This window comes from Hyperoodon ampullatus (assembly GCF_949752795.1).
Source record: "Hyperoodon ampullatus genome assembly, chromosome: 1".
NCBI lineage: Eukaryota > Metazoa > Chordata > Mammalia > Artiodactyla > Ziphiidae > Hyperoodon > Hyperoodon ampullatus.
The window spans coordinates 168,869,448-168,894,019 of NC_136914.1; the positions used below are offsets into that span (position 1 = coordinate 168,869,448).

Consider the following 24,572-nt stretch of genomic DNA (forward strand, 5'->3'; position numbering starts at 1 on the left):
CAGTATGGCCTTCGTTGGATGGTTGGGTGGGGTGGGGGGGGAAATGAAATTAACAAACGTGGTTAAAACCGAGCCAGGAGAAGCGCTAGCGTTTGCTCTTACTTTAATTACGATCAGTGCCAGTATCTGTGTTACCTGTGAAGGCCTCCAGGGAGGGGTCATGGAAGTTTATTGGGAATGATCCTCTCAATTAAAAAAAAGAGAGAGAGAAACTCAGATCACTGTGGTTTAGAAATCGGTATTTGCTTGGAAAAGTTTTAATGTCTCCTCCTTCCTCTCCTGTGAGTAAGGATCTGAAATAGTGAGTGTAACCCACGGTGGCTATTGACAGTGGATTCTGGAGCTGGTCAATCTTACTGGGAAGCTTGGGGTGGGGGGTTTTCTGATTTGGTCTCTTGAGTGGCGGGAGGTTTACTGTTCCATGGGCTGCTGTTCCCCAGGGCGGGTGAACTGGTGAAGTCTTCCTCGTCGTCCATGCCGTTGGCCGCATCATACTGCGTGTTTTCTAATCTAGTGATTAGCCTTTCGTCCTCGTCCCCAAACTCACCTCCCATCAGAGTTGGCTCTCCTACCACCATCACATCCTGTGAACAGCAGCTGACATTATTACAGGGAAACCTTGGGAGAGAGAAGCTCAGCTTAAAACACTAGTGGGAGGCGCTGGGGGATCTAGGCCAGACACACTCGTGTCCTGTACACCGGGGTCAAGTCTCAATGTCGGGGGGCCAAGACGCATATTGGATTTTTCTACAGGAAATAAACATCGCCTCCTGATGTGTAACAACCACGCGAGTTTATGTCCTTAGTGCGCAGCCTGACACCGGAGAACGAGCAATGCTAGCAATCTGCAGAAATAAAAAAATGGATTTTTCAAAATTAAAAAAATCCACGCTTTTCAACTTGCCGACACTGGGGACTCTTGAGAGGGCTGTGGAACCTTCTGCTGGGTGCTTTGCAAGACCTCCAGAAATCCACCACTTTTATTTAGGGCCTCTGGATGGCTTTGGAAGCTAGCAGCCAACACGGGGAGGATGCAGTTCTGCAATAGTCATGCAACTCATTCCAAACGGCATTTTCTCTGTCCCAAGGACTGTATACATTTTAATTGAAGACAGATCTCTCTTTTCTGTACTCAGCCAGGCCCTTTTATGCAGCCGATATCCTTGACATTCTGCTACTTAATTATGGTAATTAATTTAGGTAAAGTTTTCGATAAAAACAATGTTCACACTGATTTGACAATTTGCATAGCTAATTAAGTCATTAGCAAAAACCTGCTGATTGCCAACAAGCCCTGAATTTACCATCTGTTATTCCATGGTGCCTGTCACCTATCCCCACACAGGCAACCCCACCACCAATCTGGGCAGTAAAGAGAGCCAGTCTGTCCAGCTGGTGCCATAAAAGGAAGATGAAGAGTACTAATTGTAATTACAATGATGAAGCCAGTAGTCATCAGAAATGGAAGCATGCAAGAAGAATCCATCTAATCACTCCTTTAAGTACAAATTGTCCTTCCATGCAAACAAGGAAGCTACCTACTGTAGCTGGGAGCTCTGTGGAGGCCACTGCTGCAGAAGCACGGGGACAGGGGAGAAGGACACATACACAGGGCAGGGCTCTGGCCTCTCTGTCCCAAGGGGACCCTATGGGGTTGATGGGTGACATGGGCATGGGACAGGACACCTGTCAGGTGGATCCTGCTGGGCGGGCTCTGAGCAACAGTCTACTTAAGAGTGCCCGACTGCCATCAGCCTCCACTGAGGCTGGAAAATCAGGGCTGGCCATATGCTTTTGGAGACGTAAGTATGCATTTTCTGATAGGGAGGCTAATTTGCCTTGACAGCTGGGTAGACATTCTTTTCACTGGGGCAAGAGAGGCTTTCCTGGAGCAGTATATTAGTGGAATACTGCCTGTGGTCAGGAGAGGGTCCAGTGGCCCCGCCAGGGTCCTTCTAGAATTTTGAAGGTGCCAGTTGAACAAATCCCTTAGTGACCACCTGATTTGTTTTGGAATGGAAAACCTTATTTGTTTGATTGATCGATTCTCCTCGAATTAGAAGGGAGATAATCAATAGGTTTCACACTGTGTTTTCAGACTAATCACTCTTGTGAATTGATAACAGTGATGTTAAAGAGAAATGCCCCAGATGAAGCAAATGCCTAAAATATGACCTGGGAAGACTCAGCAATCGAGGTACTGTCAGGATATTCAGTTGTGTGTTTCCAAGAATGTACTTATGATGCCACGAAGAGTCAGACATGACACTGACATGTAGGAGACTCGTGAGGACTCTTAAAGTGAGATGCAAAATAGACACAGACTCCTAGTGGCAAGAATGCTGACAGGATTTTAAATGGAATGTGGCCTCCACCTGACCCACTGGGGTGTTGGGGATAAAAAAGTGTTACTTCGTCGTGGGCAATTAGGAGACCGCGCTTACGATCAGGAACAAAGGCAGGCGGGAAGACCAGGTTAAGATGGGGGTGGAGGACGACATGAGGGTTAATTCCACCAAATGACCTGTGTGTAGCACACTTTGAAGGGCTGGGGAAACACATGCATGAGGTGTCAGGGGGCAGGAGAAGAATGTTAGAAGCGACACGTGGGTCTGAATTAGTACTGTGAGTCCAAGGTCATCGAGAGAGGCTGGGAGAATGGGAGGTTAAGCATAATTTGGAAACAGAAGAAGCCAATTTAAGCGTGATATTAGCAGAGACGTTCTCAACACGTCAGATGCCTTCATTATATCAGAAAATAACAGTCGTTCCAGAAAAGTACTATGAAAATAGTGATTTACATCACTTCAAATGGGGCTTATACGGGCTCGTAATAGGTTTGGTATATCTTTGTTCCAGGAACGGCTGGAAAAGGTGTCCAGGCATGGATATTTTGGAGCATCCTAAATTTCAGAGAGATGCCACATTTGCCTTACTGATTATAAAACGTATCCTTAGCCAGATGCATAATCATGCATGTGCATGTGTGTGTGTGTACACACATGTGTGCATGCATGAGTGATTAATAGATGGCAAGTTACAAAAGAGATGTGTGCTAAGGACTTCATATGCACGTAGATACCTGAGGCCACTTACACAGTTACGAACACCGCTCTACCTGGCTCTTCTAAATCTCTGGGCTAGGATAGGGGTTCTCGGCTCAGGAGGGCTTGGTTTGTTATCCTCACACAAAATGAGTGGAGACATAACATACATTCTGGGCTCCCTCTAACTAGGGGATGTTGGCACCATTTTCCCCACACGCCCCACATCTTTAAAAGTCCCCCCCAACATTCAACATTGGTAGTGAGAGATGCATTTCCTTCCCGTCCCTGCTGTCTCGTGTGTCCCACAGGAGGCGATATTGGTCCATCTGAGAGTAACCCATATGGTCTCGACTCCCCAGGAAGCAGACCTCTGCTCCTTGCCAGAGGCCTGCAGGTGCCACCAGCTCTTGCCCGTGTCACATCTTCTCACTAATCCCCCGTGCAAGGACCACCAACCTCTGAGGAGGACTGGAAGTGACTCCTTTCAGGGCCCCTCAATGCTTCTCCTTAAATTGGCCAGAAGGGGTCACTGCTGTTGAATGACACAGGTCTCCATCCCTCCCAGGGTTGAGGCTGCAGTTCGGGATCGCTCCTAGCCCCTGCTCATGGAGTGAGAAGCAGAATCCAAGGATTAAACCCTAGCCCTCGCCAGACACACACGTTGCTGCCGTGGCAGCTGTGCGGACCACAGCCGTGGTCGTGGTAGCACACCCCATCTGTACGTGCCTTCGGACAAGGCAGCTAAGGCCTGCAGGTTGCATTTCTATTTAAACAGGAAAGGGGTGCTGGTCATTCAGGAGACAGGGTTAAATAATGTGGTCCCTACAAGCCAGCCAGGGCTTATCATTCGATGTCCATTCAGCTGGAGGACATACAGAAATTTACACATTTTCTTAACCTGGATGACTTCCCTGTTTCTCTCAGCCATCTCTAAGTTTTACTTAATGAAAACATCCTTGTTTGCAGGGCGGGGATAGTGCTGAAATTCTACTCGCACTTTCTAATGGCGCCTTGTTCTTATCCAAAGGGTCTCGACTGATTAAAAACCCTCTTGACACAGGTATCTTCCACCAAAATGCAATTGCAGGTTGGGAGGACAAGAGCATAATGGAGTAGAAAAAGTTAGATGCTCTTTAAAAAAAATTGAAATGATTCCGACTAGGGCAGTTATGTCAAAATACATGGATGTGCATGCTGCTATTCTATACCCATGGCAGACATCACTAATGGATGGCCCACCAGACCCAGTCCAGGCCTCAGAATCTTTCTCAATACTGTACCCTGTGAGCTGAAACCAGGAGTCTGAGCTGGCAAGGAGAGAGGAAACCTCTTTATCACTTTATTAGACAGTGAGCTCTTCAATGACAGAGCTTGGGTGGGTCTTTTTTTGGTTTTGTTTTTTTTTAATCTTGCTATTACCAACACCTTGTATAGTGTGGGGCACATAGTAGGAGCTCAGAAAACACTTGTTGAACCAATCTGAATTCTTGCAGCCTTTAAGTAGCTATGTCAAAGTTCCAGAAATCTCTGGAATGTACTTTCATTTGTTCGTGGAAACTAACAAACGTTAGTTTCTAAAACTCCAGAATTAGATGAATAAATGGGCTGTTTGTATGCACTTTTGGGGTTTATTTATTTATGCCTGGCCATTTTTTTTCTATGCATTTTCCCATTTAACCAGGAGTGGGTATAACTTACTGGCACCTTAATAAAAGACTCTGTTTTTCTCCTTTGATTTTTTTTTTTTTCCTGACTCTTCTGGGGTGAAAACTCAGTTCAAAAAACAGAGGTAACTCTGGTATTTTTTAAGAACTACAATCCCTAGCAGTCTTAAAATGAAAATGGCACCTATCCCACAGGCTGGCCACTTTCTCATGACCTTTTCTTTCTAATGCAACAGGGATGACAACTGTGTCCTCTGTCTGTGGAGGACAAGAGGAGAGACCAGGTAATTCTCAGGTACTGATGGGTTTGGTTTTAGCCAGAGAACTGACCAGTGGAAAATGGGAGAGAGTGGGTGGGGGACAGATTTGAAAGACACAATTAGAAGTAAGTGGAGAATGCCCTGGAAATGAAGGTCTGCTCTCACATGGAGAGAGATGGTGCAGGATCAGAAGCAGAGGGTGAGGCCCACAGACCAAGACAGGGGAAAGAGTGAGAAAGAGGGAAAAGGTAAAATTGCATCACTTGAGAGAAGTTACAAGAAAGGGCGCATTTTTGAAGACATAGTATCTAGAGGGTACCTATGAAGCACCACGAAAATCCCAGGATTTGAAGGACAGTCAAAAGCCTGGTGAGTGTGATGTGACAAGGGCAGCAGAGAAGGAAAACCCACAAGTCATCGTGGTGGGGAGAAGGGGCAAGAAATGCTTAAAGACACATGAGAATTTAAAAGTGGTCTAGTACTGGGATGAGGAAGTCAGAGACAGGAAGGAGTCAGGCAGAAGGGAGTAAATCGAGGAAGAAAACATAGGAGGTGAAGAAAGTTCCCGCCCAGTTTACCCTCTGTGGGGACGCCCTCAGCTGTCAGCTTTGGAGTTCAAAGAAGCCCCCTTCTGAGTGGCCCATTTCCTTTGTCAAGACCCAGAAATGAAAGAAAGGGGTCAAGAGGTCGAGAGAGTTGAGACCAAACCAGGGGCTGCGCCTCCCCCTAAGCTAATGAAATGGGAAAGCGAAATCCACTGAGCTGCATTTGTGGTGGCCTGAGTTAATTACCTGAATCTTAAAATAAGAGGGGATGCCCATGTCTGGGGGGTTCGGGGGGCAGTCGAAGGACAATCTGGAGCCTTAGTGCCAGGAGCTAGTTTCCAGGGGAGCACGGGGTCCCGGTGATGGTGCTGAGAGTCCCTTATATGCCACCAGCACCCTGCTAAGTGATATTTTAATTAAACCTTAAGTGACATATCTCCTGTCTACGACTCTGAAGCCTTTTTCATTCCAGTCCCACTGCAGCACAGACTCTTCATATTCCTTTCTAAGTCCCAGTTTGTCGGGGAAGGTTTCCAGGACAGAGCTCCTCCCCCCCTCCCACCCCTTGTCCCTGCCTTCCCCTCCCCCGCCCCCCACCGGGCCCAGAAGGTCATTGCAGCTAAAAGAGACTTTGCCGTAGGGCCCCTGGACTCGGGGAGACGACAGGCAAAGGCAGGATTTCAGCCTAAAAGGAAAGCGAGACTTACAGGTACCTGACTGGACAGACTCAGGTTGGCGGCTGGCGCCTTCTTCTTGCTGCCCGTGCTGTTGGCGGTGTTCCCAGCGCCGCTGTTGGAGGTGCTGCTGGTGGAATTTTTTCTTTTTCTCCGTTTCGTTGTCGGTTGCCTTGTGGGCTCTGCTGCAACATGAAACATGGAAGGAGGGTCAGTGCCAGGGTGACCACCAGAATACGGGCCCTCCAGGGAAGCCGTTTTTTGTAAGTTCAAAAGAGTAGGACTGTTGATATTTTTTCCACTTCTTTTAACTTGACGAAACCTAAAAGAAGAAAGCTGCTGATTTATTTGTAGCACACAATGACTGAAACTCTTTTCTTCAGTATCTTGATAAAGTGATTTGTATTTAATTGTTCTTCCTGATGTCATCTACTGTGTGTGTGTGTCTGAAAGCTCTAAATATGTCTTAGGGTGAGTTACACCACTACTATAGTTTGAACTTAAAATATTATTACCATTATGAATTTGGGGCAAAAAATATTTTTGCGGTCTACCCTCTTTTTATAACAAAAGGAGGGCTCTGGGACTCCTAGGGAACCTCCAGGGGTTGAGAGAAGTATGAGCTGAGCTCAATTAAGTGAACCAGTGAGTTACAGCAGCACCTACTGGCTAAGTGTCATATTGCAGCCCAGCTCTATCGCACGCTGAAATGTTGAAAAATTGGCCAAAAAATTTGTGTGGGTTTTTCCCGTAACATCTTATGGAAAAACCCGAACGAACTTTTGGGCCAACCCGATAAAAAGAAGAGGAAGTGTCCATCCCATCAGCCATTGATGTGTAACTTAGGGATTCCGAAGCTCAGTAGAAATACCCATGCTTTGGATCCTGGTGTCTAAAAGATGCAACTAATTTCAAAATTCCTGGGGAAAAAATGTCTTAGTATGCCACAGCCAGCATATTAATGAAGAGAAGCTAGACCTTTTCCAGAAAGGTCTGTTTAGAAATAGAAAAAAAATATTTTGGACCTGAAGGATTAGGCAACATCTTAATGGAAGTATAGGGACTCATGGAAATGTGCAGTAAAAAGAATATTATTTATTTATTATGTATTATGAGCATGACTCAATATTTTCTTATTTTTAATGTTTTCTATGTCATTATTTTATAGTCACAGCAACTCTATTAACTAGGTACTATTATAAATCTTTGCTTTGAGAATGAAAAATCTTCAGAAGCCTGTTCCAGGCAGTTACTAAATGAATTGGAAATGGCATGTAAGAGCATCCTTTTTGCTAACCCTATTCTAGGTCCAACTCTGATGGAGAGAAGGTAAGCCAGGACCATACTGGAACTAAGTGAGGTAACCTTGTAGCATTTTCTTGAGGCATCTATACTGCTTCTGATGAACAATGGGGAAGATCTCCTTGAAGGTCATTTCAAAGACCACTTAGTCCATCACGTTATCTCTGACTTTTGATGAAGTAGGAGATTATGTTTCTATTTATATAACATATTTTCTTTCATAAATATTTTCTCTAATGTTTAAAGAGTTTCATCAAAGGGCCTAACATCCCTATACATAGAGAGCTATGGGTGCTTATTCTGAAGGTTATGGAAACAGGAAACAGAATTGTTCCAGCTCATGGGGCTAGAGGAGAGTTGAGAGGTACATTCTAAAGTAAAGCAAACACCCAGCTTTCCCTGACAGGCATCTTCTTCCTTTGACTTGAATTGAAATCGGCTGCTTTAAAAAAAAATTTGTACTTTCTCATGGAATTTTGGGGAAATACACCTAAATGGTATGCTTTGGATTACTCCCACTGGCAGTAGGTAGCTGTGGTAATAGAGTCACGAATTGAAGACATAAAAACTTATTGTGACATAGGGGCCTCCACTGACTAGCTTCAGCTAACTTTGGCAAGTTACTACTTTAAATCTCAGGCCTATTATATCGAATGGGAATAGCAAGAAATACCTCATAAGGTTGTTGTGAGGATTCAGTAAGAGAATGGAAGGTCTGAGAGGGCTGCGATTTGTGACCTATTGTGACCAATAGGTGTTCAAAGCATTTAGTGAGCGAAACTTTTTCCTATGAAGCCTTATTGGTACTGAAAGAAAATAAGGTCAGTTTACGCACACTTAATACATCTGAAAAATAATGTTCTAAATGTCTATAATTCCTGTAAGATGGGGATGCAACTATTCTATATAAAATAATGCTCATTTTTCTTAGCTTTCTAAGTATGTACTTGGTTACATCTGCTATATTCACTTTATATAAAACCCCTGGCCAATTACCAGCAGAAGGTGACCATTATATTTTGTGATTCAGAAGGCTATGTGCCTCGTGTTAATAGTTACTCTTTATAAAAATAATTTTTAGCGAATGGATACATTTTGCTTTTATGATCAATGAGGCTCGACACATGCCTGGGGGTGAAAATGTATTAGATAGAAGGACAATTAATGGTGACTGGAAGCAGTAATTTCAGAACCCCAGCAGGAGACTATAGTATCTAAACTACATTCTAGGGAAGTGAGAGAAATGGGGTCTTTTATGTATCCTTTTCATGATCAGAGAACCCTTTGATATTATATACCTTAAAAAATAGAGCAAAAATATTTATTTATTTCCTTCCTCCCTTCCTCTTTCCTTCTTTCCTTCTCTCCTCTATTCCCTCCTATTCTTCCTTTCTTCTTCCTCCCTCCCTCCCTCCCTCCCTTTCTTTTCATAATTTCTACCATTCTTCAAAGAACAAACAAAATCACAGTAAGCCATGAGCAGCCACCAGTCTTATCCAGTGGAACAACCACTGGACTGGAAGACAGGAAACCTGGGTTCTGATTTCGGCTTTGTCAATATTTTCTTGGTAACGTTAAATAAATCAATTTCCTTCTGTGTGTTTCAGGTCCTAATCTAGCAAGTGAGGAGACTGTAGAGGATGGTCACTAAATCTAAGGAGGATGTTTGCCCTTCACAAAGTCAGTGTCTTTGGGTCTAATATCATGGTCAGAATATCCCTTATAAACTACTTTGCTGATACATTTATGATCACTTCCTTTTCACACGCCTTCATCCCCAGAAGAAGCCTCAAAAAAGCATGTAGACGGAGAGTAAAGAACAAAGTCGTACCTGGTGGCGCCACCATCCGCTGCCACTTCTGAAACAAGCAGGTCTTCAGGCAGTCTCGTGGACTGAGGTTGTAAGTTTTATGTCTGGACATCAGTTCCTGCATTGGCTCCAGTATTACACACAACTGCAAGGAGTTCAAAGACATCGGTGTTTTACTACTTGATAACATTTGCATTAAATAATGTTAACAGCTGGAATCCATAAGAAAGCTTAAAGGTACTTCACCCCCAACCCCGGGTTTTGATTTTCTCCGTATAAGTTTGGAGGAAAAGAAATATTACCAACACTCGATAATGCCCACTTAATTTACTATCATTTATAATATCATATTATAGCTGAGTGGTTTACACACACACACACACACACACATACACACACACACACACACATCCCCACACATTCTGTACTGACTGTTGGGTGGATATATGTGGTTCTAGTCTGAATTGAAATGATTCTCTCTGGTTAAAGGAAAAGCTCTTTTCCATGGAGCACAGCATGCTCTGATTTTGACTCTGGTCTCTGCTGTAGTTGCTGTTTGTATAACCACACACTGTGAGTTACAGTGCTAGTTTATGTAGATTATGTGGCAGTGAAAGCCATCCTTTAAACTTTGGAGAACAAAGTGGCAACTACAGGTATGTTTTTGATCCTAATTCTTATAAAGGGCCATGAAGAACACTATTTTATTTTTATTCATATACTCATTTGTATTTTACACAAGATGAGAATGTCAGTAACATATGCTGACTTTCATTCAGTGTGGGAGCTTTTTCTGTGGTTCTGCACACGGTCGCCCTTCTTCTCTCCATTAGTTAGATCTTTCAGCTTTACTTTGGTCCAAGACCTCTGATGAAGATTAATGAATGAAATAAGAAGGTAAATTCAGTTAGGATTGCCTTGGACTTTTTGAATTCCTTCTCATTTGGAAGCTTTTCAGAATGCTGCTGCATTGAAAGAACTGTTGCTAAGAGGGCAAAGACCAAGACCAGGAACAATGCATCCACTGCTGTTTCAGTTACAGCTATACTAACATTGGCAATGCACCTTCCCATGTGGAAAAACGTCATTTTATTATGAAAGGCAGATGTGCAATCCCCATGTTCATGGGGCCATCGTTTTTCCTACTCCCTTCCCTTCTGCCATTTCTCACTTGAGTATTTCCCTAGAGCCCACACTCCTTATTGTCCACTGGTTCCCTCTACCTGGAATTCTTTGCTCTCCCTCTTCCTGGCTAATGCCCACTCATCCTTGAAGGCAAAGTTCCTTCCTCTGTTAGGCCTTTCCCCCCTGGATCTGCACCTCTCTCTGTGAGGGCTGAGTTGGATGACTCTACAGCTCTCCCATAGGACCCAGCCCTTTCTGCTCTACAAACGTCCTCATTTACGTTTTGTAACCATCGGCTTCCAAGTCTCTTTTCCACTCAGCTTTGAACTCTTTGAATGCTGAGACTATGCCTTTTATCTCTGTGTTCCTAGATTTGGCTCAAATGAATGGATGCATTTAAGGAGTGATTCTTAGAAAGACTGGAGGACCTTTCTATGCCAATGTTCCTCAAAGTCTAAGGAACACTTCCATCAGAATCAGAAGAGTTGATTATTAAAAATGCAGACTTCCAGACTCTGCCCTTTCTGTTTCACTGAGTCTGGAGGTGGGGTCCCGAATCTGTATTTTAAAAAAGCATTCTCCCATCTAATTCTGATAAATATTACGCAGAATTGAGATCCACTGCCCCGCATATGCTGGGCTTTAGAAGAGACAAATATAGAAGTAAGACATGCACAAATCCCCAGGGGTTTCCAGCTCAAATTCCCCTCTCTTCTTATCCCCCCACCTCACTTTTCCATGCCCTTCCTCTCTTCTCAAGTCTAGGCATGATAATCAAAATTGCCTTCATTTAGAGAAATTTCTCAGCCCTTTTTACCTATCGATGATCTAAACTTTGCCAGAACCACAAACCCCATTTAAGGGCCAACTGTAATCTCCTTCCATCTGCAGTTTCTTTGGAAGAAGAGACTAAGATTTCAAAGCCTGAACAACACAGGTGCAATGTGAGCCAAAGAGACAAAGCTACTGGACCCTAGTGTATCAGGCTGTAAAGTAATGAGATCTGGGTTAGTTATGATGCATCTTCAATCTTGTCTATCTTCTTGTTTACTTTGGAGTCTTTTTTGAAATGTTAATAAGGAAAACCCTGTGAAAGAGGGAGGGTTACTATGCAATTAAGTCCGTATTCCAAGACTGCAAGTGTGTATTCCTCTGCTAACAACTCCACACTGGAAATCAAAGTATGTGCAAATTACAGACAACCTCAAGTCTTCCCCTGTCACTCATACCAAATGGAGTGAAGGATTCCACAATCATCTCTACACATAGAGATAAGAATGGATTATCCACCAAAAAAGAACCACTGCTAGCTTCAGACACGGTCAGAAGATGTTTGCATCTATTATTAAGCTAGGGCAGTAAGAAAAGCTTTCAGAGAAATTCTAAAGACTGGGAAAACTTTTTCTTTTAACTAAAAATGTTATAAAGGTTTTAAAACCATTTCCTTTTTGTCCATTCCCATTCTTGAGCAACTGACTTACAGTGGCTATGAAATACATGGATGGAGTGGGACAAAACATGGACTTAGAAATCAAGACATCTAGGTCTAGATTTTGAGTCTGTCACCAGATGCATACCCTTGGATGAGCCACTTAATAATGCTGGGTCTCAGTTTCACCTGTAAAACCATACCCATCTTGTATATTGTTTGGGAAATTTGAGATAATAAGTCTTGACACATAAATTCAACAAACAGATATTATGATTACATATTAGCAAGCACAGCACAGATTGCAAAACAAACCACATTTCTATTACTTTATTACTTTAAATCAACAAGCATTTATTGAGTTTTCTCCTAAGTGTCAGGCCTATTTGGACCTAGAAAGGATTATCAGCATTGCACATGCTAGGAAGTAGGAGAGTTGCGTTTATTGTGAGAACTCACGAGCTCATTTTCTCCTTCTTTTTTCCCCAGGTACCTTTCCTCTTGGGGTTTTGGGCAACACTTTTTACCGGTGCTAATCCTCAGGATTTATCCCTTCCCCTTTCATGTAAAAATATCTTCCCGTTGCTGTAACCCACCCCAAAGGAATTTGCATCTCTGAATGCTAATCAGGAATCCCCAAAGTCATTTTTATGCCAGTGGAGGGGTACTGGGCTGGAGAGACAGCCCGCCCCTTATTCATGTATGCAAATGAGCCTCCAGCTCTGGCGCAGAGATGGTGCCTTTGCCAGGCTGCATGCTGTAGGTGGCAGAACTAACTCAGACAAGAGCCTGCCTTCTCCCATAGCAAGCCAGTGCATCTTGGCAACAGCAAAGGCCTGGGGCCTTATGAAAAGAGACCAGGAAAGTTCGGGGAGTAGGTTCCCTCAGTCACTAGCCAAATCCTTCTGGAGCCAGGATTCCTGCTCTCCCTGAGGTCTCAGACCCCCTTGAGCATCTGGTGAAGGCTATGCAGCCTGTCTTCCAAATTTTATACAAAATATCTGGAGGTTTATGAACACTCTTATACTCCCATCCATTGATTCCAGGTAAAGAGTCCCCTGTTTGTAATATATATGATCCGGACTAAAATACAGATGCCTTTGCCCCCGCCCTACACATACACACACACACACACACACACACACACACACACACACACCTCACTCCAACCTGAAAGGCATATTAATGGAACTGAGCATAATAGCACAGCATCCTTTGATTTTTAAAGAACGATTTTATCTGTAAAGTTGTGTCTGCTACAAAGTTCCCAGTGGACCAGTCCCTTTGCCTGAAAAGAAAGGCCTCAGACAGTGACATCTGCAACACTGCAGCATCATGAGTGAGTTTGGTCTACACCTGCGGGGGGTGTTGGAGGTGTGAAAAGATTTCGATCTAAAATAGAACCGGAGGATAGGAAACAGAGACTCCCAACCTGCCCTCAGAAGAAGGGAACTTAAGAAGTGAGAGACTGATTTCCCATAAGTACTTGATTTAGAGATGATGGAAACTTACTTCCGGACCAGTGAACAGCTGCCAAGAATCCGTCCACATCCTCAAGCCAATGAACTTGCTGCTGGGACTCTGGCCGGACCTCCCTGTCTTTGCACTCCTTGTCCATAAATACAGCCCATCCCTAATCCTCAAGGGCTGGCTCACAGCATGTTTCCTTAATTGCAGTTCCTCCGCTATTCCTGAATAAACTCAATTTCTGGTCATTTGAGCTTGCCTCAGCTTACCTCTTTATTTGGGTTGCCTGAAGATACCAGGAAGAATCCCAGGGCACTGTGCAAGGTGGCAGGAGCCAGCAAGGCCTGAGACCTCTCTTTGAATAGGAAGCCTCTGCCAGGTCCACTTAGAATCGCAAAGAAAACCACTGCCCATTGCCCATCCTGGCAAAGCTCTGAGGATGCCTTTGGGCAGATTTAGTGAGAGTTTTAGGCTAGGCTTGCTCTCCTTATGCTTCCGACTTCATTTTCTGGGATTCTGGCCCAGCACTGACCCTTTGGTATGAAACCAAAACCTATAACCACAATGGTGACTTTCTGAGTGAGTGAATGAATGGGTGGATGGGTGGATGGATGGATGGATGATTTAACAGATATCTTGGCCAGATTTATAGCAAGGAGTCATTTGCTAGTAGCAGACAAATTGGGCATTGTCTTCTGGGCTTAGAGGTGATGAATTTGTCCATTTGATAAATAACTGATTGCCTCCTCTTTGGAGAATGCTTTGTACATGTGCACATGTATATACCCAACTACTATATGTCCTGGTTGGGCGGGGACATCTTAGCTCAGTCCCAGGACTTCTGTCTTTGTTCATAGTAACAAAGAACCTGGTAGATCTAGACAGTATGTTATTTTGTTTTGTTTTCATCTGACAGTTCTCCTGGAGAAATTTGATTCTCCTTAGCTACACACCCACACTTTTTCTTTTTGCTCATCTCCTGGCCTGAACCCAGGAGTGGGTGATGCCTGTCAGAGTTGGCTCTGGCCTAAAAAGCTGATGCCTTGGGGTTGGCATTTGGCTAAGTCCTAAAGCTGGGTCCTGACCTCCAACATTTAATTCAGTCTTTTCCAGATCATGGATGACATACTCTGAGCTTGAATCACTGACCTACTCTTTGTATGTAGGTTTGTCCAGGGTTACTGTGTCCATAGCAGCTCAGGTCTTTGCTCATGTTGTTCTTGCCTTGAAGATCTTCTTCCCTCTTTCTCAGTCATCTCAGCTGGATATTGGCAAGCTACAGCCAGTGGGCTAAACATGGCCATGCTTATGTATTGTCCAGAGCTGCTATTGTGTTACAATGCCACAGTTGAATAAGTATGACAGAGTCTATATGACCCACAAACTCCCCAAATATTACTATCTGGCCATTCACAGAAAGGTTGCTGACCTCTGTCCTAAACCAATGCTACTCAAAGGAGGTTGTCTGCAAACTATTTGTTATGTGTTCTTGATCGGATAAGAGCTTGAGTTAGAGTATAATTCAGTTCATTGCCTCTTTCATTAAGAAAGTCTTGTGTCAAAAAATAACTCAGATGAACTAAACAATGTGTTCAACAAGGTAGTTGCTTTACATTCCAAAACAAGTTCCTTATTTTGGTGTGGATCACTAACTGATCCACAGTCTGGCACTGGTCTGCAAACCATATTTGAGTCATAATAGTATGACCATTAAGGTCCTCCATGGTCCAGCTGAGATCTCACATCTGTCTCTGACCATCCCTACCCACAAAGGACTCCCAGAGTTAATATTTGCATTGGGAATTTTTCTTTCTTGTGGACTTGTTTCATCTCCTTATCTATAGCAAGCCCTATTTTACTTTTCTCTCCCTCTTATTTAACACGGTATTAGGAATACTCAAATATTTGTTGAGTCATAACTTAATAATCGCTGTGGAGTATCTAAACTATGTTTGTCCCTGGAGTATGCAACTGACATATATCATTAACCCTCACCACCTCCTGGTCCACTTTTAACAGGTGAGAAAACTCAGACTCAAAGCCAGTAAGTCACACAGAGCTGATATTAAAGAGTGTGATTCTTATACTGTAAAGGTTATACAACCATCTGAAGGGCAGAAAAGAGGTTCACAGTCAAGTTTGCCTGACTTCAACCCTGTGCTCCTAACTCCTCACTGCTCTGTTGTCTAATTCTCTGAATATGAATGGCCTAAATCTCTGCTAAAATAACAAGTTCCAAGGCTCTCCCTGTCTTTTATATTGTTCCTTGCACATGGTATTGTGCAAGGAACAATATACACAGAGAGGTGTATCTACACACAGAGAGGTGGGTGATACAGAGGGGTGCAGGCTTTGGAGCCAGATTCATCTGGATCCAAACCCAGTGGCTAGTCTGCCATTTACTAGCTGTGTGTTCTTGGTCAAGAATTTCAGCCTTGGAACTTCCCTAGCGGCACAGTGGTTAAGAATCCACCTGCCAACGCAGGGGACACAGGTCCGAGCCCTGGTTCCAGGAAGATCCCACATGCCACAGAGCAACTAAGCCTGTGTGCCACAACTACTCAGCCTGTGCTCTGGAGCCTGCAAGCCACAACTACTGAGCCCATGTGCCTAGAGCCCGTGCTCTGCAACAAGAGAAACCACCACAATGAGAAGCCTGTGCACCACAATGAAGAGTAGCCCCTGCTCGCTGCAACTAGAGAAAGCCCACACGCAGCACCAAGACCGAATGCAGCCAAAAATATAAATAAATAAATAAATAAATTTATTAAAAAAAGAATTTCAGCCTCTCTGAATCTCAGTTTCCTCATCTGTAAAATGGAGATACTGATATTTATCTCTGAAGGTTTGAAACAATATCTGTAAATCCTTAATGCAATGCCTGGACCAAGGTCAGTGCTCAAAAGATGGAAGTTGGTATTATGATAAATACTGGTTGCACCAGTGGTGCAGTTTCACTGAGCCAACACAACAACGTGTGATGTGATTGGTTAGTTGCTCCGGGAAGTAAATCACTTGGTCTCCTTGAGACTTAGGGGGTCTAAATGCTGTAAGGGATGGTCATCAGGCCAATGGTCCATGGCATTTTAGTAGCTAATGTCTCTGATAATAATCCATTTTTAGAATTCTGTGATAAATACAAAATGTTCAAATCCATAAACCAGAGTCCTTTTTCTTTTCTTTTTCCCCCAGTAACCTACTCTTCTGGCTAACTCTGAATTAGAAAGATATCAGAGGATGGGGATGATTATAAACAAGCTCTTATCTAAGGGTGAAGGAGTCTCTCCTAATTAAGAAACACATCACAAAAAGAGATCTTGTATTAAAACAAAAGAAAAATATAACATACGGAATCTAAAAGGAAAACAAAACAAAACAAGCAGGTAATTCCCCTAGAAACAGATAAGAATGAATAACAGGCATCCACATGAGTAAAACCCACTCTGCCTCCGAGGAAGAAAAACAGGAGAGGGAAGGAAATGCTTTCCCTGAGAAGCTATGCAATTCCAAAACATCAGATTATGATTTGGGTTTATTTCCTGATAGGATTAAAGGTAGATTGATTGTCAAATTCAAAACATCCTCTTTTTTATCTGAAGATTCAACCAGGGGAGCCTTTGCCTTTTCTCAATTGTTTTGCAAATTGATTACTCAGGGAAGTTATCACATCCAACCCTGGAGATTGGCGGCTCTCTCTAAGCTCCAGGAGAGGAGGGGGTATAGTGAGAACCATTCAGGACTTGGAGGGACCATCCTCTTCCAGAGCAAGGAGTCATGCATGCGCGTTTCAATATCTATGCCTTGATCTCAATTTTGAGGCTGCAAGGAAGGACGCCTATGCATGGTCACTGAGGCCGATGGCTGCTTTTCTGACCCACCCTCAGGAGAGAAGCGTTGGGCGACTTTCCTGAGCTACAGAGCCAAGCTCACAGTTGTTTTCGGCAGCACCAGTCAGGCCCATGAAGAGATGGTTCAAGGCCTCCAATGTTCGTTCTCTTTCCTTCGGACCCATGGACTTAATCTCTCTGCCCTGTCATTTGGTACGGGCACCCCTTCCACAGTGCTCTGGTCATTTGCCTTCCTACCCTTAGACCCACCCCCTCCTCCCAGCTCTGTACTGCAGGGGAGAGACCCCTGCACACTATTTCCCAACTTTTTTTGCCAACTGCCTTGGGTGAGCTTTGGCCATTTGGAGGCACCAGGAAAGATTGGAGGAAAGTGGGTTGAGTTATTTGGCTAGGGTTGCCATAACAAAGTATCACAAACTGGGTGGCTTAAAACAACGGAAACTTATTTCTTCTCAGTTCTGGAGTCTAGAAGTCTGAAATCGAGGTGCTGGCAGGGCTGTGCTCCCACTGAAGGCTCTAAGGAAGAAGACTTCCTTGCCTCTTCCAACCTCTGTTGGCCCTGGAGATCCTTGGTGTTCCTTGGCTTGTGACTGCATGGCTCCAACCTCTGCTTCCGTCTTCGCATGGTCTTTTCCCCCATGTCTCTGCATCTTCTCCTCTTCTTACAAGGACATTAGTCATTGGATTTCCAAATAAATTCACATCTTCAGGTTGCAGATAAACATGGATTTTTGAGGGACAGCACTCATGGTACCACATGGGTAAAGAAATAAGTAAGGGTATTTCTTGTCCTTTTTGTGGTTCAGATGGCCTCTCCAACAGCTGTCACCAAGGCCCACTATGGTGCCAGCTTCTATCAGGTGGCCTGACAGTAACACCTCATATGCAGGAGACTTACTGTATCTAAAATGTGTGTGGAGGCATCTTGTGTAGGTGTGGAGGCATCTTGTGTAGGGGTTAAGCATGCAAACTAGTCTCTGGTTTGAATGGCAGCTACTTAGTAGATGAGTGACCTTGGGTGAGTTACTTAAGCTCTTAGTGTTTGAGTTTCTCCATCTGCAAAGTCAGGACAACAATGGTACCTAACTATTACATTGTTAGGAGAAACAAGAAAATCCACTTAAAGTATGTACCTAGGTTCTAACATATGGAAATTGTTCTATACATGTTTATTATGATGGGGGGATAATCAGTCTGGGGAGGGGGCAGGTGCTTCATGGAAGACATTTGGAAATTTGTCAGAACATACCTATTAAAATTTCATGGATGTTCCCTGCCCAATGCACATATACACATATACGCACAGCTTAATTATTAGATTTTGGTGGTACAATGGATGTTTAAAATGTTCAGTCTTTTTTTTTTTTTCTACTCAAAAAAAATTTTAACGTCTTTATTGGAGTATAATTGCTTTTCATTGTTGTGTTAGTTGCTGCTGTGTAACAAAGTGAATCAGCTATACGTATACATATATCCCCATATCTCCTCCCTCTTGCATCTCCTTCCCACCCTCCCTATCCCACCCCTCTAGGTGGTCACAAAGCACCGAGCTGATCTCCCTGTGCTATGTGGCTGCTTCCCACTAGCTATTTATTTTACATTTGGTAGTGTATATATGTCCATGCCACTCTCTCACTTCATCCCAGCTCACCCTTTCCCCTCCCCATGTCCTCAAGTCCATTCTCTACGTCTGCGTCTTTATTCCTGTCCTGCCCCTAGGTTCTTCAGAACCATTTTTTTTTTAGATTCCATAGATATGTGTTAGCATACGGTATTTGTTTTTCTCTTAGATGCTGGAAAAAGGAAATCAAAGTGTAGAAAAGTATAGTAGAAAAAATTAAGATTATGCATTTGTCATATAAAATTAAGCCAAGCATAATAAAAATGGTAAATAAAGAAAAAAAATGTTCAGTCAACATGCCTTTCCTGTAAATAACTTGATTTTATCACTGAGCCATTGCCACAAGTATCCTATTCATGTGTTCTACCAGCGTCTCTAAATTCTAGGGCATAGTAGCTGGAAAGTTTCCAAAGGAAAAAGGAAAAATCTGCCTGGAAATATCCCACAATCATTAACAAATATCTAAGGAGTGCTGTCTGTTCCTAGAGGGCTATGAGCAAATTTCAGGTAAATTTTAAAAATTCTTGTTGAGCAGTTGTGCCCTCAGATGAGTCCGACACTGAAAATGAAGGTCAGTGGCTCAGAATTACTCTAAGTGCCTCTTTATTGTCTACCAGTGTATTAGATAAGGTTCTCCAGAGAAATAGAACCCATAGGATGTATGTATGTATGTATTTTAAGGAAACAGCTCATGTGATTGCAGTGGATAGCGAGTCTGAAATCCATAGTTTCCATAGCTGGAATCTCAGGCAGGAGTTAGTGCGTCAGTTTTGAGACAGAATTCTCTCTTCTCCAGGAAACCTCAGTTTTGTTATTAAGACCTTCAACTGATTGGATGAAGCTCACCCCAACAGTACTCTATTTTACTTAAAGTCAGCTGAGGGCTAGACGATAACCAAAGAAAAACCAAATGCAAAATATCTTTACGGCAAAACCTTTGATTAGCCTTTGACTAAATAACTGGTACTATAGATGCTACGAACTGAGAAGTGACAACCCCACCACCAAATTCCTACACTGAAGCCCTAGCCCCCAATGTGACTATACTTGGATATAGAGCTTTAGGAGGTCATTAAGGTTAAATGAGGTCATAAGGGTGGGGTCCTAATCTGATAGATTGGTGGCCTTGTAAGAAGAAGAGACCTCAGAGATCTCTCTCTCTCTCTCCACATGCACACACTGAGGAAAGGCCATGTGAGAATATAGCAAGAGGGCAGTCATCTGCAAGCTGGGAAGAGCACTCTCGCCAGAAGGTGAACCCTGCCAGACCTTGATCTTGGACTTTCCAGTTTCTAGGACTGTAAGAAAATAGATTTCTGTTGTTTAAACTACATAGCCTACGGTATTTTGTTAAAGCAGCCTGACTGCCTTAGGTCTGCCTTAAGCCACAGAGAACCATCATAGTTCACAACACTGTAAAGAACTGGAGACCTAGGCTGTGTCCTATTATTTTATTTTTAAAAATATTGCCAAGCACCAACCAATGAGTCTAATGTTTGTGGACTGAATGACCCCTTGAATCCATGAATAAGATAGAATGGAAAACAAAAACAAATAGGCGATCAGACATCAGAAAATGGGTCAGATCTTGCTTCATCCACTTTGTAATTATAGTAACTCGGGTAGCAGGGATGCAATGATGAAATGGCAGATACAACCTCCCTCCCTTGAAGCTTACTGTCCAGATGGGAGACAGATGATAAACAAGAATTCCAAATGGGCTGGATATTGTAAAGGAGAGGGGCAAGCGATGTCAGGAAACATTGCCAGGAGGAACTGATATTTAAGTTCAGAGCTAAAGAGATGACTTAGAAATCAGCCAAGTGAAAGAGAAGACAGCCAGGACAAAGGTCAGGGTGGACATCTCGGGTAGAGGGAATACATGTGTGAATGCAAGAGAGAACACAGAATTAGATACCGCAGAATGATGGGATTAGTGCTGACTTGTGTGAGCTACAGCAGAGAGGCAGGCAGTGGCCAGACTCGTCAAGGCCTCAGATTCTACCCCACGGGAGCCGAGAGGTGCAACTGATGTGGCCAAAAGGATGCTGTGCATGACGAGCCCTCCACAAATGCCACTAAGCTGAACGCCGAACTGCAATATGGTAAATATCATGCTGTTCTTTCATCCACGTTTCCCGAGCGTGAGGAAAGCCTCATCGACATTTTGACGTGATTGGTAAAACAAAAGCACCAAATATCCCCAAACACTGGCTGCTCTGTCTCCAAGCAGTGGTGACTGTCCCCCAGGCCGACCAGTGCTGATCGCACCACTAGGGGCATTTACACTTGTCCACACTGTCCCTTGTTGGAAATAGGTAGTTTTTGTAACATGTTGGTTATTTTTTCCGGGGAACTGAGAAACTGTGTAGTTGCAAGGAGGTAATGTTTAAGTACTAGTGTTTATGAACGGGGCCTTACAATCCCAATATTGTGAGTAAGGGAATTTGGATTTGGTCCTCGGGAGCTGTCAGTGACAGTTTCCAAGGAACATGGCTATCTTGTTCATGCAGTTATAATCCCTCCCGAACATTAACTGCGTGCTTATGTTTTTCTCCTGCTCTGGTGTAAATACCCACAAGGCTATTAAAGACAGCATTGTGTTCTGGAGTTTGGAGCAGCATCCACGTGGCCACTGTCTGGGAGGATTTCTGGGCTCTGGTCAGTGTCGGGTATGGACTTCTCTCTCTTGGTCCTGGACACCCAGAGCCCAGCTGCCTTTGGAGTGCCTGCCTGCCTGCCTGCCTCTGGGAGCTTCTGCCAGGCAACAGCCCTCCCTGCCACTCCACTCTGACACAAAGGGAAGGAGTGATTTCTCAATAGTGGAGCACTCAGCTGCCTGACTGCTCCCTGGCCACCTCCACCATTATGCCTGCGGAGCCTTGAATCAGCAGCCATTTCCCTTCCCAGGGATAAAGCGAGATGGGTGGAAAGAGGGATTCATGCTGACAGTGGCAATGCTTTATGAAAATGGAGTTGGAGGAGGCTGGGGTTCCCTCACTCACTCATTCACTCACTCAACACACATTTATTGAATACATACTATGTGCCCCGCGTTTGCTCTAGGTGCTGGGGATGCTGTAAACAGGAATAAAGAAAAGAAATAAAGTCCTCTTATAGAACTACATTTTAGTGAAGGAGACAGATACACTTAAAAAGCAAAAGATGTATGGTAGTGATGAGTACCAAAGAGAAAAAAAGGAAGCAGGGAAAGGAGACATGAAATGTTGGAGTTGGGAGGGTGGAAAATTTGGACACTTTGGCTAAAGTCACTGTGCTAGGAAGAATCATGGCTCTGCAGAGATGTCCATGGCCTAATCCCTTCAATGTGTGAATATGTCAGGTTACATGGCAAAGGGAATTAAAGTTGCTCATCAGCTGACCTTGAGATGGAGAGAGTAGTCTGGGTTATCCAGATGGGTCCAATTTAATTATAAGGGTATTGACAAATGGAAGAAGGAATCAGAAAGGAGAATCAGAAAGATGTAGGGAGACGAGAGGATTTCAGGAGAAGAACAAAGTGGTTCATGATGAGAAATCTGAAGGCTGTAAGGTCATCTATAAATGATGGGGGAAAGGAGAGATGCCTGGGGACCTCGTGAAGGCAAAGGCATTATGTACAAAGCCAAACTTCACTCTGGAAATCAAGTGTCTGGGAATACAGGAAAGAGCATGTCCTGTCCACCATCTACTCCAGTTAATTCAGAGCAGCAGAGTCTAAACCAAGATCCGAGGAGCCATATTTCAACTCTTCAAACACCTCAAAATTCCCTTGAAAAATTTTCAGGAGGGAAGAAAACCATGATTATAAAAACTTTTAGTAGCTTGTTAATGAATCACTCTTTACCTCTAATCATGCCTAGCACTCAGTGTTGACTGGGCACTGGGGAGTGGGCTCAGTGGCTTCCATGGATTTTCTCATCCTCCCAGCACCATTAACCATACAGATACACAGACGAGGAAAGGGAGACCAGAGAGGTTGAGTAACTGGTCCAAGGTCACATAGCTTTCAGGGACTTATTAGCTTCAACCACCTTGAATTTAGCCCCCACACTGGGTCTGTTACTCCCTCTTAATTTTTATACTCATGCGTGTGATCACATCTCTGTCACCCTGCATTATAATGAACTGAACATATATCTGCTTCCCTAAAGAAACTGGGATCCTGAGGCTGGAAGAGTTGTTTATCTATGTCATCAGAAATTGGCATGTCGTAGGCAGGCAGAAAAACAAATTAGTGTTGAATGAATGAATGAATGGAATATCCTCTATGAGTCTTGCTGCAGAAATTTCACTGTCAAAAAATGGACGAGGCCAGGTCACAGGTAGGGCAGGTCCCTTGTTCCTTCATCCTCAGCAGAATCAAGTTAGGCCCTGAGGATCCTGCTCCTTTGTTGCTTTTTCTCTGGAGTCACGTGAAAACTTAAATATACATCACTTCTAATTTTACTCTGCTAATTTCCCCCCCGAGAATATTAAGAGTCTCAAGAGAGATCACAGATGGTAGTTCTTTTTATTTTTTCTTCATCTGTCTACGGTTACTCACATTGGAAGCTTCCCTTCCTCATCTTCCTCCAAGTGTTTATTTCGTTGTTTTCTTTTCCTCTTCTGTTCTTTGAGAGCATCCCTGGTCCCTGAGCCCTTGACAGAAGCTCTGTAAACAATGATTGAGAACCTATTCCTGTTCTAGCCATGAAATTGACCCAATAGGCTGAGGCTTCCGCTTCCGTCCTTTTTTGGTGTGTGTGTGGTGTGTGTGTGTGTGTGTGTATGTTTAAGAGAGTTTTACGGTTGACATTTGCCTGACCTTGCCCCTTCTGGCACTGAACCCCTAGATGTGAGAAACAATGTGTTCCCTAGGCCCTCTGAGAGCAGCAGGGAACCTGGGTGGGCATGTTCATTGGAGATGACAATGCAAATGGCAGAACTAACCTGGGGCCTTCCAGCAAGACAGGCATGAAACACAACCATAAATTCATTCTAGGCTACTAAATTCAGGTGAAGTCTGAGACTCTCAAGCTATTTATAAATCAGCAAGCAGCTACCACAAGACTCCTAAGATTATAGACTTTCGAAACCTGGACTCCTTTTGCACATTTTTATAGCAATGGAGACTGAAGCTCTTGGAGTTTGAGAGACTGCCTGACCCCTCACTGCTGAGCTGGGGTCAGCTGGGAACTAGGGTCCTCCCTCTCCTGGCTCAGGGGCTGTCGTTTCTACCTCATTGTGACACTTGGTAAGGTGTTCCCCTTTCCAAATGGGACATTTGTTCCAGTTGGGTCTAGTCTTGGTCCTCTTAGCTAGCTCTTGGAAAATTCTCACCACCTGTAACTCCCCTCTGGCATTCGGGACTTTCTGTCTGGTTCAGAGTGATGTGATGTGACAAGGACTTGAACATAATTGCTGGCTTTGAGGATGGAGGTGGGGACTATGAACCACGAAATAGAGGCATCCTCCAGAAGCTGGGAAGGTCAAGGACACTGATTTTCCCCTAGAACCTCCAGAAGGAATGAGCCCTGCCCACCTCAGCCTGGTCAGACTGCTGTGGACTTCTGACCCCCAGAATGACACAAACAGAGGGAAGAGCATGTGAGGACACAGGGAGAAGACAGACATCTACATGTCAAGGAGAGAGGTTTCTGAAGCAGCCAACTCGGCTGATGCCTTGATCTCCAACTTTTAGCCTCCAGAACTGTGAGAAAGTAAATTTCTGTTGTGTAAGATTTCCCCCTCCCCCACAAAATTGCAATGCTGTTACATATGGACAACTCTCCATGTGG

The 24,572-nt window shown here is 43.8% G+C and overlaps 1 protein-coding gene across 6 annotated transcripts in view; it reads right to left on the bottom strand.

The window, feature by feature from the left end:
* Positions 1-353: 353 nt before the first annotated feature.
* LDB2 (LIM domain binding 2) overlaps positions 354-24,572 on the bottom strand; it is a gene marked incomplete at both ends in the record, with an annotated part of 391,237 nt that continues 367,018 nt past the window's right edge. Inside the window, 3 exons of one of the 6 annotated variants that reach the window (XM_079699794.1) lie at positions 354-584; positions 6,230-6,372; positions 9,324-9,447. In XM_079699794.1, the coding sequence (XP_079555920.1) occupies positions 354-584; positions 6,230-6,372; positions 9,324-9,447 (498 nt within the window). Of the gene's footprint in view, positions 585-794; positions 846-3,541; positions 3,647-6,223; positions 6,376-9,323; positions 9,448-24,572 lie in introns of those variants that run through there. The other 5 variants (XM_079699793.1, XM_079699792.1, XM_079699797.1 and 2 more) reach the window with 5 other exon arrangements.